The 14094-nt window shown below is 41.8% G+C and overlaps 1 protein-coding gene across 1 annotated transcript; it reads right to left on the bottom strand.

Moving 5' to 3' along the window:
• Positions 1–4394: 4394 nt before the first annotated feature.
• On the bottom strand, positions 4395–13892 carry LOC103181693 (homeobox protein Nkx-2.2). Its single transcript, XM_007898348.2, has 3 exons — positions 13854–13892; positions 5567–5857; positions 4395–5000 (listed from the first exon to the last, which is right to left on the bottom strand). The coding sequence occupies exons 2-3, from the start codon at positions 5805–5807 to the stop codon at positions 4426–4428; spliced, it is 816 nt and encodes a 271-aa protein (XP_007896539.1). The 5' UTR covers positions 5808–5857; positions 13854–13892; the 3' UTR covers positions 4395–4425.
• Positions 13893–14094: the final 202 nt, after the last annotated feature.

Raw genomic sequence — 14094 nt, 5'->3', positions numbered from 1 at the left:
AATGTGTGTTTATACATGCGTATCTCTACCTATATGTTACAAATGAGATTCCTACTCTGAATTATCTTCATCATATACACACGTTAAAAAAAATTTAAAGAACAAAACTATTTTACCTATTTTATTGTATAAACTCGGTTTTCTTTCACACAGGATTAAAACAATATTATCAAAATTATTTCTGTTGCCTAAACAGGCGAATGTGTTCAAACAAAAGGGTTCTGTGTCGAAGAGGGACTGCAATGATAATGTACATTCCTACGTTCCTGTTTTCCAAGGTGGGATGTCCAACGGGAATAATAAGATAGAGAGCAAAAGCAAAAAGTACAGAAAATACATTCTAGCAATTTTGAGGGCTGGATTGTCGATAGTGAACACATTCAGGTGTAATTGGTTTCGAAGAAATAAAACATTAAGAACACGTTTGCTAAAATTATGTTCCACATTTAATTATTCTCGAAAAGTATGACTTGCCTTCAGTCAGGTCATCCAGATAGCATATGTCTGCACTGATATAAATGAAGCAAACCTATACTTTAACCATCTATATCTTGAAGTCGTTTTAAATAACAAATATTGTAAATACTGTTTATACCGGTCACCGTTCACCTTCAGGCTTATCGAAGTTGTGGCGAATGAATAACATATTTAGAAGTTATCAACATTTTATCTGTAATTTTTAAAAAAATACAAAACATTACAATACCTGCATTACACATAATATAATTCTAAATCGGTACCTCTCTTACCAATATACTGAATGCCACATAAACATACTATATTCCCTCCATTCAATGAAATAACAATCCGTGTTCCCTGTTATTTGCAGCATTCTTTCTAACTTCACACATTCCAGGTGTCTTTAAAACAAATTCCAGAATACTTCCACCTGAAGATCAGAAGTTATTATGTTCATGCCCTGGCGTTTACGTGTGTGTGTGTGTGTGTGTGTGTGTGCGTTTGACTTTTTTTTATATGCAGCAACAGTATAAATGCAAGTACAACATTGCTACCAGGAAGTTATCAATGTGTAGTTATCAATGAAAAGCTCGCGGAATTTGTCAGGTTCCAACAGAGCAAAAACACTGGGTCCATCAGTTGTTTTTTCTTCCAATTGGTTTAACAGGTACACACAATGCCACCCAGCATACTCGATTAAATAAAGTTCGCGGTTAGATAGGGAAATGATTGAGTTAAAAATATTTTCAAAGAATAAACTGTCATTCGAGAATTACTTAGAGATAGAAACGGTTAAAATGTTTAGACAGCTCTTGAATTAATGCGACACACTCCGGTCGATATATACATATATATATATATATACGTATAGCGAGAGAGAGAGAGAGAGAGAGAGAGAGGGGGGTAGAAAAAGAAACGCTGTTATCTGTGAAAGAGGAGTTCCAGAATAGATATAGCACGAATTTTTAATTCGTCTTTCCTTTCAAAGACAACAATGCTGGTTTTGAAAGCTCGACACAAATTGGGTTTTGTGAGGTCCCTTTCTCCCCTCCCTGGGCCCAGCTGCCCATATGGAATACAGCATGTACAACAAGGATCACAATGGGACCGACTGACAGCCACAACAAAACGCCTCCATACTTCTCCCGGACTCTCGGGATGCACTGGTTTGTGATAGTAGCTGAATAGCACCAAAACTGAATTTTCTGCCTCATTGATATGCACGCCTCTAACATCCTTAACTACCAGCTCGCATCCTTTGTGCTGTTTTGTCTTCCTACTGTATATTGTGCAAAGATAGACTGCACAAACCTGCCATGTCAATGTGTGAAATATAGGGCCTCGGGGCTTAGGGCCACACAGGATCCAATGCATTTTATTGACTTGATAGGTTCCCAAAAGAGAATCGAAATGATCCCAGGGCTCCCTATCCCGCTTTAGGTTACAAAAGTGCATGTAATTACATTACTTACTATTACGATTACTTGTCATACTAAATGCACTTAACATTTCCTTGTATGAATCCCTTTTAATTAAAACTCCCTTTCTTTAAAAGGGTTAATTCTTTAATAATAAACGTGTTTCTCGGGCGGGGGCGGGAGGAGGGGGTTCAATACCACCACAAATCCTGGGGAAACAGGCTGCTTTCTGTCCATTCCACAGCAAACAATGTGAGCATTTAAAAACAATAAATTGCAAAGTGAAGCTGGTCGTTGTGTTCAGTTCACAAATAGCGATTACACCGATTTGAGGGAACATTTTTCGGCTAAGTCATAGGAAGGAAAGTTGAAATTAGCCAACATTTGTTTTATTTTTTAGAAACAGGCAAATCACACTCGCCCTGCACTGATGCAAAATGCATTGGGAAGTTAATGGTGAGTTTACATGAAAGCAGTGGATATAATAGGTTCATGAAATTACTTGTAACTCTGGTGAGGTACTAATTCTCTCCCTCTTCCAATACTTAACAATTACGAAATAGAGTTTGCCGTGCATCGGATACCCAACTGATTTAACGGGATTTATTGGCTCCGGTGAATACAATGCAATGGAGATTTTGTTCCAGATAATCGTGTTTGCTGTAGATATTGAATTAAATCTGATAATCGCCAATAGGTTTGCTAGAAATTCAGTTGGGACTTTCAAGTTTGCTTTACGTGCTTTGATCCACTGCATCCCCCAAGGATTCCCCAAAAGCCCTTTGCAAACTTGCATTAGGTTGTTGCAGGTTCCTCGTCTTCCTTATTGACCTAAGGTTTACGCTCTGTGAATTCTGCCTCTTCTTTCGAATTCATCTGAGGAGCGTCGCGACTTAAACAGAGCGGGTTCGTGATATCTACGCAACTGCGATGCTGTGAAATTCGTTTGCAGAGAGTAAGATTGCACTCGTGTTTAATACGGGGAAAAAAATTATCACCTGCAACGTCAGAAATAACGCAGAATGATGATTTAAAAAAAATCCACACCGTTGCCTCGTTGCGTGTCTACTGTGTAGATTTGCAAACAACCACAGGCTCTGTTCTTAAACGATTTAAAGTTAACGCTATGTTAACGCTCAGGATACGCCCCCCCCCCCCCCCACACCCCCACACCCCCCAAACCCCCCCTCCAAAAAAAAAAGAAAATTACCAAGGCCAATGTTATGGTTAGGAAATCCTCTTTCGTTCAGGATTTCTTATAACAGAGCGCGTGTGCTTGATCTTTCTCGTTAAAAAACCCCACAGATGAGTGGCTTTGAACGTCAGTTGTCTATTTACCTGCCACTATAACCATATTTAAGAAGCAGCACTGAAACGTCTTGCATTGACGATGCAAATCGTCAACATCAAAGTCGCCCATTGAGATTGTATTGGCATCAAAAGCCCCTCAACTGAAGAAGCACTCTAACTTTAAGTGATTGCGTTTATTTTATTTCAACTCGGCCCTTGAAAAGCAGAAAGCCGTCGAATTGTGGGATCCAGGCACGATTTCCACCCAGACGGGTATATAAAAAAAAATCCGCTTTCTAAATAATTGACCAATTTCGCAATTTTCAGTTTACGATCGAGTGAATGAACGCCTCTCGCACTTTGTTATACCGGTTCCAGCAAAAAATTTTTTTTTTTGTCCGGATTTAACCTTAAGGTTATTGAGGAGTGTTTGATTGCGCAACAAGGCAGTAAAATAGGGTCAGATTTAATGTCATGAAACCCCAAATCATAAAATGTGTCAGTATCTCACTCCCACAGCACCACCGTTTTAACACAATCAGTGGAAAAATATAAACATTCCCACCGAAAACGTCAGTTAGTTAACAGGATCAAGGGGAAACGTGCCATTTTTTTTGAAACACAACATTTTATTAAAATTCATATAAAAATCGGAAAATCTCCTAGCAGGCCGCCTCTATTCACATGATTATTTCCTTCCGCTTATGTCTCTAGCCTTGACATTGTCTACATTACATCAGGAAATATTTGCATCGAATAAACGCCCTTGAGGTTATTTATGGCAACAATAATCGACAAAGTACCCCCACCCCCCCCCACCCCCACCCCCATCCCAGAAGAAACCCACCTAAAGGGTGCAAGTATTAATACATGGCCCATAAATATTTTAAAGTCTCATATAAAACGGGAAGGAATGAAATAAATGTTATCCACAATTTTAAAAAGCGTACTTTTTTTTTTCGTACCCACTTGCTTTATACACGGATATAAGTGACAAAGAAAAAAACATTTCTACAACACGCCGAAATACTTTACACATCACAGAGCACTGAAATTGCGGGTTCCAGATACGGCAGGACCGGTTTTCATAAGTCAACATCTTTTTGTAAACAGACACCATCAAAATAAAAGCTCAGCTGAAACACAGCTCCAAATGTATGGACGTGTATAAATACACATACATACACATATATATATATATATATTTATATTTATAATTCCCCACTACCCTTCCTCAAAACATTCCTTTGACGAGGATTTACCAAGTCCATTGCTGCGATTGCACCAGCGGGTGTGTGTGGTACTGGGGACTTAGAGAACTAAATTGAGAGTTGTACTGCATGTGCTGTAGGGACTGTGCGGTGTAGGCGGGGAAGGCGATACCAGTCTGGAAGGCGGCCGCAGCCAAGTCCTGAGGTTTGAGAGTGTTCGTCACCATGCTGGCATGGCAGGGTTTTCCGTCCCTTACTAACACTGGCACAGCAACCCTCCTCGGAGAGGGGAGTGGGTTCACATCCATACCTTTCTCGGCTCTGGCCCTCTTCATCTTGTACCTATGGTTTTGGAACCAGATTTTTACCTGGGTGGGAGTCAGTCTGATGAGGCTGGCCAGATGCTCTCTCTCGGGCGCTGACAGGTACCTCTGTTGTCTGAAACGCCTCTCCAGTTCGTAAGTCTGAGCCTTGGAGAAAAGCACCCTCCTCTTTCTCTTTTTACCGGATTCGCTACCGTTGCTGGAAGTTTCCGTGCCATTATCCTGCGATTCGTCCGCCGAAGGCTCCGAGGATTTGCTGGAGTTCTGCTGTTGGGTGGCGCTGGCTGATAGTCCATGCACTGTCGGGAGAGAGAGAGAGAGAGAGAGAGAGAGAAAATAATTCAGAGAGAAAAAAAATAATAGACCGCACACTTCTACTTTGGTTTGCAATAGCTCTCCCGTCAATTTCGATCGCATTTCGTCGAACTTGAACGTTTGTGATTGGCACAGACACGTCGGTCGGAAGGGCGATTTCCAATTTTCCCACCGCCTCACTTAAGATTGGTTCTTTTCGATATTTTAACTTCGAGATTGACTAAAAGCCGCATTTCCTTCGGTAACCGTCGATTGTCACTTGTATCCACATAAAATATCCCCCCACCCCACACTTTCTCTCTCCCCCTCCCTCCCCCTCTCTCTCTGTCTCTGTCTCTCTCTCTCACACACACACTCACAAACGCACAATTATTGAACAATAGGAAGCATTTTTATTATTTCCCGAACTGCCATTATGCTGCACCACCCTTCTGTTGTCACCCAAATAAGCAGCTAAAATTACACTAGAAGTACCAGAGCCGGAGTGTGCAGAATTCGTGGTGACGAGGCCGGTCACAAGGATATCTTGTGTGTTTTTAGGAGTACTTACATGAATACTGGATGCTCTCTGTGGTCGCTAGCCATCGCGTGTATGGATTATCACTGTTGTCGTAAAAGGGGTTCTTCAGAGGCAGGGCACTTTGCTCCACAATCCCCGAAGTTTTGGCTGTTTCTGCAGGTTCCACATCTTCCTCCGTTGCGTCTGCTAACAAGCTTTCCTCATCATTGGTGTCGGGGAGGTCCAAGATGTCTTTTACTGAAAAGCCCGTCTTTGTGTTGGTCAACGACATATTCTGGCCAAATTTATGCAGGAAAGTTTCAGCACCAGTATTGCAATCCGCTGTTGAGAAAAAGACACACACAAAAAAAAACGTAGGGAAGGCGGATCAGTTAAACGATGGTGAGTCTAGCAGCTCACCATCAGTGTAAATACCTAGCATTGATCAATCTGCCACGTCTAATAAATTCTGTAAGTCCAGCAAAATTGCCAGCTTGCTTAGTTCAAATCTTGCTCATGCACACTGTGATGTTGAACGAATGAGCCATTGCTGTAGTGATCAGTCCTATAAAGTTGGTCACAACACATGAACCTGCAGAGAAAAGCATTAAAAAAAATGCCAAAGGTTTTGGACACGTGTGGGCGGGTCCTGGGAGTCAAGTGGATGAAGACTGTGTTTGCCGATGTGAAATTGTGGGTTCTTTTTTTTGGGGGGGGGGTTGGGGGGGTGGTGGTTGTGAGGATCCACCATTGGCGCTTCAGCACATGATGAGTGGTGTAACGTGTCAATTAATTACAAAGATGGGGAGGGCCTTTTTTAGACTAGATTTACATACAAAGGATCTCCAAGTAGCCTGATATTCCGCGCACTTGAAAATGCGATTTAACAAATTGCTCTGGAAAGCGTTTGCATTTATTCTCGTTTTCCAGCAAGCAAAATGCGCGCAGTAAGCCGGAAAATAGCTCTTTGCGCCAGGGACTCCAGCTATGGCTCCAGTTGCAGCAATCAACACCCATTTGGTTTAAATTGTAGGTATATTCGAAAAGTGCGCAGCACTATCACCTGGATAATGGAGCGAATTGGAGAAATAGGGACGGGGTCAAAATGTGTTGAAAGATCCTTAAAGGCAGGAGGATCTTACTCATGCAACCAATCAATCATTTGTTACTGCTATAATATACATGATGTCCGCAAATACATTTTCACACTGCGAGTGGACAATTTCCAAACGCAAATCATCGATTAAGCTAATGGTCAGTTGTTTAATATCACATGATGGATATCAGGACAGACACAAGATGCTCGCCTGGCGGAGGTGCTCTCTCCCCCCCCCCACCATGTGAAATCTATTTGATTTAAGAAGCATATATCCCGCGGAGAGTCTGTTTGAACATTTACGATTTCTCACAACTTTCCCAGCTCATTGTTTATTAAACCGCAAAAGCGATGCAAAAGAGCCAAGGCGGCTTGATCCTTTTTTTTAAAAAAAAGGATGATAGCTCTCTCTCTCTCTCTCACTCTCTCTCGCTCTCTCTGAAATCCGATTTACTGACTGCCCCTGAGCTGTGGTGATACAGCGGAGCAATTTATTATTGTTGATCAGTTTATTTCTCTTTGTCGCTCATCTAGTATGTGATTTGGGTGACAATACTGCAGGTTTTACGAACTCCTCAGCGCAACCTGGGTGGTCGGACCCGGGCAAACACAAATACAAACCGATTGCTAAGCTGCCAACAATGGGGGAAATGTAGACAAATGTCCGGCTCCTGTTGGAAGCCTTTGTCCGAGCCCAGTTTTTGCATTTATTTCAGTCGCGAAATAATAGATGATTGACGCCCTGGTACAATGTGTTCTAACTGTTTGGAATAAATCTGAGGTTGTTCCTAGTTGTCATGGCATTCAACTGCTTTCAATGGACTATCTCTTCATTCATTTCTGAATCCGTCCACAATATTAAGGCAACTCCTTCATGTTAACGCTCTCTCTCTCTCTCTGTCCCTCTCTCTCTTTGCCCCCCTCCCTCCCTCTCTCTCTCTCTCTCTCCCTCCCTCTGCGGAATCGATCAACACATCTTCGTTCAGAAACCCCGGCATTCAGCTTCAAGCATGAGACACAGCGTGGAAAGTTTTGTAACTGGTTACAGTGAGAAGTTACCTTTTTTTTTATAAACGTGGAGATTTCTTTTCAACATTACCCTTTGTCTGGGGCAATAAAGGCATTTTAACACACCGCCCCCTTCCAAAAATGTGAACATTGATGACGACCCTAAGTATTTAGAAAAAAAGTTACAGCTCGGGATTATGGATGGCAGTGGGTGCATCATACCTGTATATAAATAAGATATTGCTCGCAACCAACAAAATCAACGAGTTCGGAAGATTTCTATTGAAATCGTGTACACATGTGTGTATCTATCGTGCATTGTGAACTTTCAATATGAAATCTCCCTCCTGACAAAATGCCACCGAGCTGTCACGTTAACTGTCAGGTAATCCTGTCTCTGTGCTGTAAGGTTGCGAATGGAAAGCTAAGGAACCACATCCAAACCCGTTTCTCGGTCTGCTTCTCAATCCAACCGGTCCAGCCCCGTCCTCCATGGATCTTGATAGTGAACGCAGAGGGAAGGGAATGTCAATAGATTCCCGTCCGCGATGGTGCTCTTTTGTAATAAAAAAAAGCACCCAAAGACGCTGAATAAAACTGGTCAAACCTCACGAGTAAAACGTGCGACATAAATGTATACCCTTCTTCTTGGTTCGTTAAAGTTATTCGATTAACCAAGCAAAGGGTTGCTCCAATATTTAGTAAATATTTCTTTTCCGTATTGAGACCAGTGCGCCTGAAGTGGTAACACTCCATTCAAGGATTGTAAATGGACTAAAACGTGAGTATTTCGCTGCGTAATCCCCAGATTTTCGCGGACTCGGAGGAAAGGCAAATACACCCTTTAGCTTGATTTGCAACAAGCTTTTTGACGGGAAAACAGATGGAAGAAGAATGCTTCCTCTCTCGATGTTGGAAAACTATTAGTGTTTCCTATAGCAAAAGCTCCTGCAGCACTTTCTGTAATCGTAAAGTCAAACAGAGTTACATTGTGTGTGTGGTTGTTTTTTGCTCTGTTGAACTCACAGATACCCATACCATCGCTGTGTTTCAACCTGTTTCCATCTCTAACACGGACCACCTGATAAGTAAATGTGTCCCCAAGAGAAAAAAATAGTTCCTGAATGATTAATCATCATGGTTGAGTGCATTGCCGGATGACAAAAAGGCCATTCAAAAGCGCACGTACTGAACCCCATTTTGGCCTCTGGTGATGTTTGCTCTGTTACAGTGTGAACAGCGATAATTCAGCAACTTCTAACTCTTTCGCAAAGATCACAGTCAGGTTCTGCTTCCTTTGTTACAACAACTTGGCTTGTCCTATTAACTACTGTAAATACACCTCATTTTCACAGAGTAGCAGGTCTATCCAACTTTACTAACTCTACCAAGGCGAATTGCTAAAGTTTGGAAAATGCGAGTGCAGCATCGAAACTCCAGGGGTTTGTGCATGTTCTATTTAACATTGGCAACTTACAAACAACACAAAAACATAATGAATTATTGCAATTTTAGTGCAGGGATTTTTCCTCGGAAATGTAGCCAAAAAGTCTTGTCAGTGACTGCTTCAATCTAAATAAAGGTAATGACTGTTTAGTTGAATGTGTTTTAAATTTTCACTTATTGATACCAAAATATGGGTGGTCAAATATATTGTATGGATGTGACGTGACGCGGCTGAAACAAGGATGAAAACAAGGATGGAAAAGATAAGGGGGCAATGAATAGTCCTGGATGTTTGGGAAGACATGGGAAAGACACAGATAGGAATCAATGAAATAAACGATGGTGTGAGGTAAAACCAAGACAACGTTATAGAGATGTTGTACAGAGTAGTGGGGGAAATGGGCATCTTCACATTGTGTGTTAGACATGAACAGTCTCTTTCTTTCTAGGGCGAGTTCTGAAACAAAACGAGATAAGTGACCTTTACACAAAATCTTAATCCCCGTTGAAGAGACTGATAGGATCGAGGGGTTATTTGAACAATCTAACAAGAGTCTGAAAAGGAGAGGTAAATGTGCACAGGATAAGTGGCTGTACTTCAGCTCAAGTGCCCTCCAGTAATGTTTACCTGTTTACTTTCACAGGTAGCTTAAATGCTACTCAGCATTTGCCTTTTCACTGGAGCCAAACGGGGCTCTGCAGCAGTCTCCAAGAGTGCGCGGCCAGTTAGCACCAAACGAGTGTTTGGCGCGGGGATGAGCTGATGTGTGGGAAGATGAAGCGAGTAATTGTTTCCAGAGTCAAACAAAGGAATGCACCTTTACACGTTTGGTTAGGATTAGTGAAGCAGCAACAGAAATAAACCTAACAGCGCAGACTTCCAGAGTCGTTGCGGACATTGTGGCAAGTGTTTACATTTTATTCGCTAAACTTTAGGAGTGATTGGCTCCACTCGGATTTATGCGCCTGCAAACCCAAACTCTTTACTGGAGGTGATGTTCAGCATTGCATGTCTGATCATGCACGATCATTTAATGATCGCTGTGTGATCTATTGGTCGAATATAATCGATTCTTAGACCAGTTGGCTATTGCTGCACGGGGTTATACATATGGCAATTTATGGAACGATGTTTGAGGTTATATCTTGTAAAGGTGTGTGGGCTTCTAATCGGTTGATCACAAACTCTGAAGTATATCTATCAATCTTAAACACAATCTGTGGGAATATGTACACATGGTTTGAGATCGATATAACATTACACGAAATTAAATTTGCACGGGTGAAATAAAGACATGAGCGACGGGAAAATTAGATGCATTATTTCAAAGGTAAAGCCCCGACACAAACCTGAATCAAGCGGTTAGGTGCACAATTAAATTGTATGTATGAAAATCCGCCTATCATCCCGTCACCCTCTCTTTGTCTTCTCTTGTGGAACCGATAGGAGAAAGTTTTTTTTAAAAAAAATACGGTCGTCATTAATGGAATATTTCAGGGCTACAATTTAAATATTTTAAAATAAAAAAGCGCAGTACAGATAACAATTCCCAAATGGATTTTAATTATTAATTTAAAAAAAGCTTGGGGATTGGAAATCTGCGTCAAGTAAGGCATAATTATAACGTTAGCAGATCTGGATTGGAGGTGTATTCATTCTGGGTTTAAACAAGTCAGCTATGTTTGTAGGCAGCCAAAGTCGTAATTAATAGCATTTGACTTGTTCTTAATTTTAATTCCTAGAGGGAAAAATAATCATTATCCGTTGCTTCTAAAAAATGTTTTTTTTAATCAAAAATCTCCGGGTCTGACGCCTAACGCCCGTTTCGTCTCATTGAAATAAAACTATGTATTTGAAACATCAGCTGCATACGTACTTTCCACCCTCTGCCAATCCATACTTGGACAAAGGTAAACAATTTTAATGACTGTTCCAAACAACAGTGATGATAGAGGTAATAGCCATCCACCCTAATATGTTAAAGGAGGATAATCAGTATTTGCCTGCGATTGTTCCAGGCTCTAAAATAGTTAATTGCTTGTTCTGCAGAATGGGATTGGAAGTCTCTTATCAAATGGGTTTGCGATGTAATAAATGAAATACGTTTTCTTTAGCCCGATGGGGAAACATTTCCTAAGGTGGCATTTGTGCGGAGGAGGGGAGGGTGTGTGTGTGGGTGTGTGGGGGGGAGGTTGGTTGATGGTGGTGGGATTTGCATGTGATTCCTTTTTGCCCTGCACGATGCTCCTCAACAGCCCTGAAGATAACCCCCGGAAGAAGGGGGGAACACACACACATACACACTCACACAGGGCTATGAATAATAAAAGGTACAACAAATTGTGTCGTTATTCGGAAGCCGAGAGTCGCAATCTCTGATTGGAAACTGAGTTTTTTTTATATATATAGGGGAAACTCTATTTCAGTATCACCGAGAGCACTCACAGCCCAGAGTTTTATAATCGGATTGAAGCATTGCCTCCGGCCTTCTTTTAGCGCGTGTCATTTGCTAATGTTTCATTTGAAAATAAAACCTCTCATTGCCCCGAGGCAAGAAGCCTTTGGCTTTATTCATTCACTTTCTCTAATGATTAAATATGTCACATCAGGATTCGTGTCCAGAGGCCATATTTTTGGATTTTTTTTATCAAAGCAGTAACGTTTTACCTTAAAAGATTAATTTGCAATCCTTTCTACCAAAAAAGAAAAAGGGACAAATTAAATCCATGCTTGACGACCTTTAATTAATGCCTTTTTGATATCTTGTAGAGAGTTTGTGGGGGCGATTTGCTGTCTGTTTTCATAAGCCCCAAATCGTTTAACATAGGGAAAGATAAAGCAGCCAGCGGTTTGGCTGTAAAACGTGCCAAGCTCTCAAAACTGCGGAAACGCACTATAGAAGACGCTACTCACATAGATTCAGTCTATAAAAAGCAAACGCCGATCTGTTCTTCTAAGTAAAAATCGGAGACAGAAACAAAAAAACAGAAAAGGTGCGGCGTTTTCAGTACTGAAATATTGTACAATGGATTGTGTAAAATAAGGGGAATCCGTGGGCAAGGCATACATTTCGTTGGCGTGAGGGGGGACGTGTCAAGATTTCCCCCCCACAAAGAAAAAAAAAGGGTTTTTAATCCACTTCTTCTGAAATTTTAGCCCATATTCCTATTAAAGAACGGCTTTACGCAGGTTTGACTGGAACCCAGTCTTGATCTGGGATGGCTATTAAAAACCGGATGAAACAGATAGTGGGAAGCAGATATCCAGGGATTTATTGATCCGTGTAGTGGTCATCAACTGCAGACTTCAGCCCTTGAAAACCAAGAGTCATCGCCAACAACCGAGCGAAGAATTGTACTCACTTCTGATGCACTGGCGAGCTCTGCTGACATAAACCAGAACTGTCACATCAGCGATTTAGAATCATAGTGAATAAAGAGGGTTTCATTGAAGGAGAGAGGGAGACAGTAATGTTTAGTAACGGAACTGATCATGACTTCCTGTATTGGTTTGTTTTATGTCGTGCACGTCCGCAGATCATTGTTCACTCTCAAAGAGTCCTGTGTTCCATAAAATATGAAATTTGCGGGTTTAATAGTGCGAGTGAACAAGTGCATGTCGCCACCAATATAAAGAACACACTTACAAATTACTCGGGAAGTTCAACTGGTGAATGTGAATCCATTTCATACAGACTATGTTTGATTCTTATTGGCCTCGTTCCATTCTGTATTTCTGCACTGTGCATCATTTAAAATGTATTATTAGAAAACACCTGAGCCCTCTAAAAAAAAAAGGAGAACGAAATTACAATCTATAAGTGTTGGATTTTGCACTCTTGGTCTACACTGTTGCGCCATGTGAACACAGAAACCTTTGCTGGATATATCACTCAATCCCTTTCTCTCTACTAAACGCCTGGAGAGTCATATCATATCGCACTCCTTAGTTCACAGCGAAACTGCATCTTAATGTTGGCAATCCCGACTGCCTCTCAGACGCAGCTAATGAACAGACTATTTATGTGCTTTGTATCTAAAGCCTGGCATGGGTTGACTTGCTCAATCTTTCCTTTGTTTCTTCCCCAGGCAGCGCGACAGTCCGCTTTTCGGGTGCAGCCTATGAGATGTAGGAGAGATAGTGGGGTGGTTGGGGTTTAGGGGGTGGGGATGGGGAATGCGATCTTAATCCGAAAGGGTTAATCCGATTTTGCTGGATGGATTGGTGTCGCGAAGGTGTTGTTTCCGTCGGAGTGATCGTGTGACATGGTCGATCGCTCAACCTTTACTGGACCTGATAAAACCTTAACTAGCGCTGTGTGCAAACTCGGTTAGCCAGGTTGCCAAACGACTGTTAACGGCAAGTTAGCAGTCATAGCGGGCGCTGTGGTAATGCTTGAGTGTGAAAAATGCCTTTAAAAACAATCCCGGTGCTTTCCACTCTCCTTCTAACCTCACCAAAAAGAGACCAAATCAAAACCACCTTCAGCAAGATTGCTTCTACCCAAAACTGACATTAAATCCACTCGCGTGTCGGCTCTCTGTCCACGATTGAGTAAGCAAATACGCTCTTGACCGCATAATAATATCGTTTTGAACCCATGCCACGTCCACTGGCCGTTCTGCAAAGATCATCCGTCAGCTGAATATTGACCGATTAAAAGCGAATAAACGAGAGAGAGAGAGAGAGAGGGAGAGAGCGCGTCCAATTCGCCCAACGCCGCGAGTCCGAGCAAATGCAGTCAAGTCTCAGCAAATACAAATACAGGGCTCAAAAAGGGAACTCACCTGGTGCAAGCTGCAGAGGGCTGAGTGATGCAGTCACTTTTAAAAGCTTGGGTGTCGTTGGTTTAATGAAGTATCTCCAAATGGAAAGTCAGGAGTGCGTGCAGAGAGATAAGACTGATGCGCTTTATATACCCAGAGAGAGAGAGAGAGAGAAAAAAAACATCTACTCTTAATATTGTCCAAGTGCGTTTGCCTACCCTGGGAAGTGGCCGAGCTCCTCCACACTCTCAGGTCGTACGCT

This window comes from Callorhinchus milii, unplaced genomic scaffold, assembly GCF_018977255.1.
Source record: "Callorhinchus milii isolate IMCB2004 unplaced genomic scaffold, IMCB_Cmil_1.0 Scaffold3, whole genome shotgun sequence".
NCBI classification, from domain to species: Eukaryota; Metazoa; Chordata; class Chondrichthyes; order Chimaeriformes; family Callorhinchidae; genus Callorhinchus; species Callorhinchus milii.
This window is presented reverse-complemented; position numbering and strand designations above follow the sequence as displayed.

Bases quoted from the DNA above. Each gene is read 5' to 3' on its own strand.
- LOC103181693 (XM_007898348.2), bottom strand. From the start codon at position 5,807: ATGTCGTTGACCAACACAAAGACGGGCTTTTCAGTAAAAGACATCTTG. The intron at 5,001-5,566 runs GTAAGTACTCCT...CTCTCCCGACAG, and splicing joins AGAGAGCATCCAGTATTCAT to TGCATGGACTATCAGCCAGC.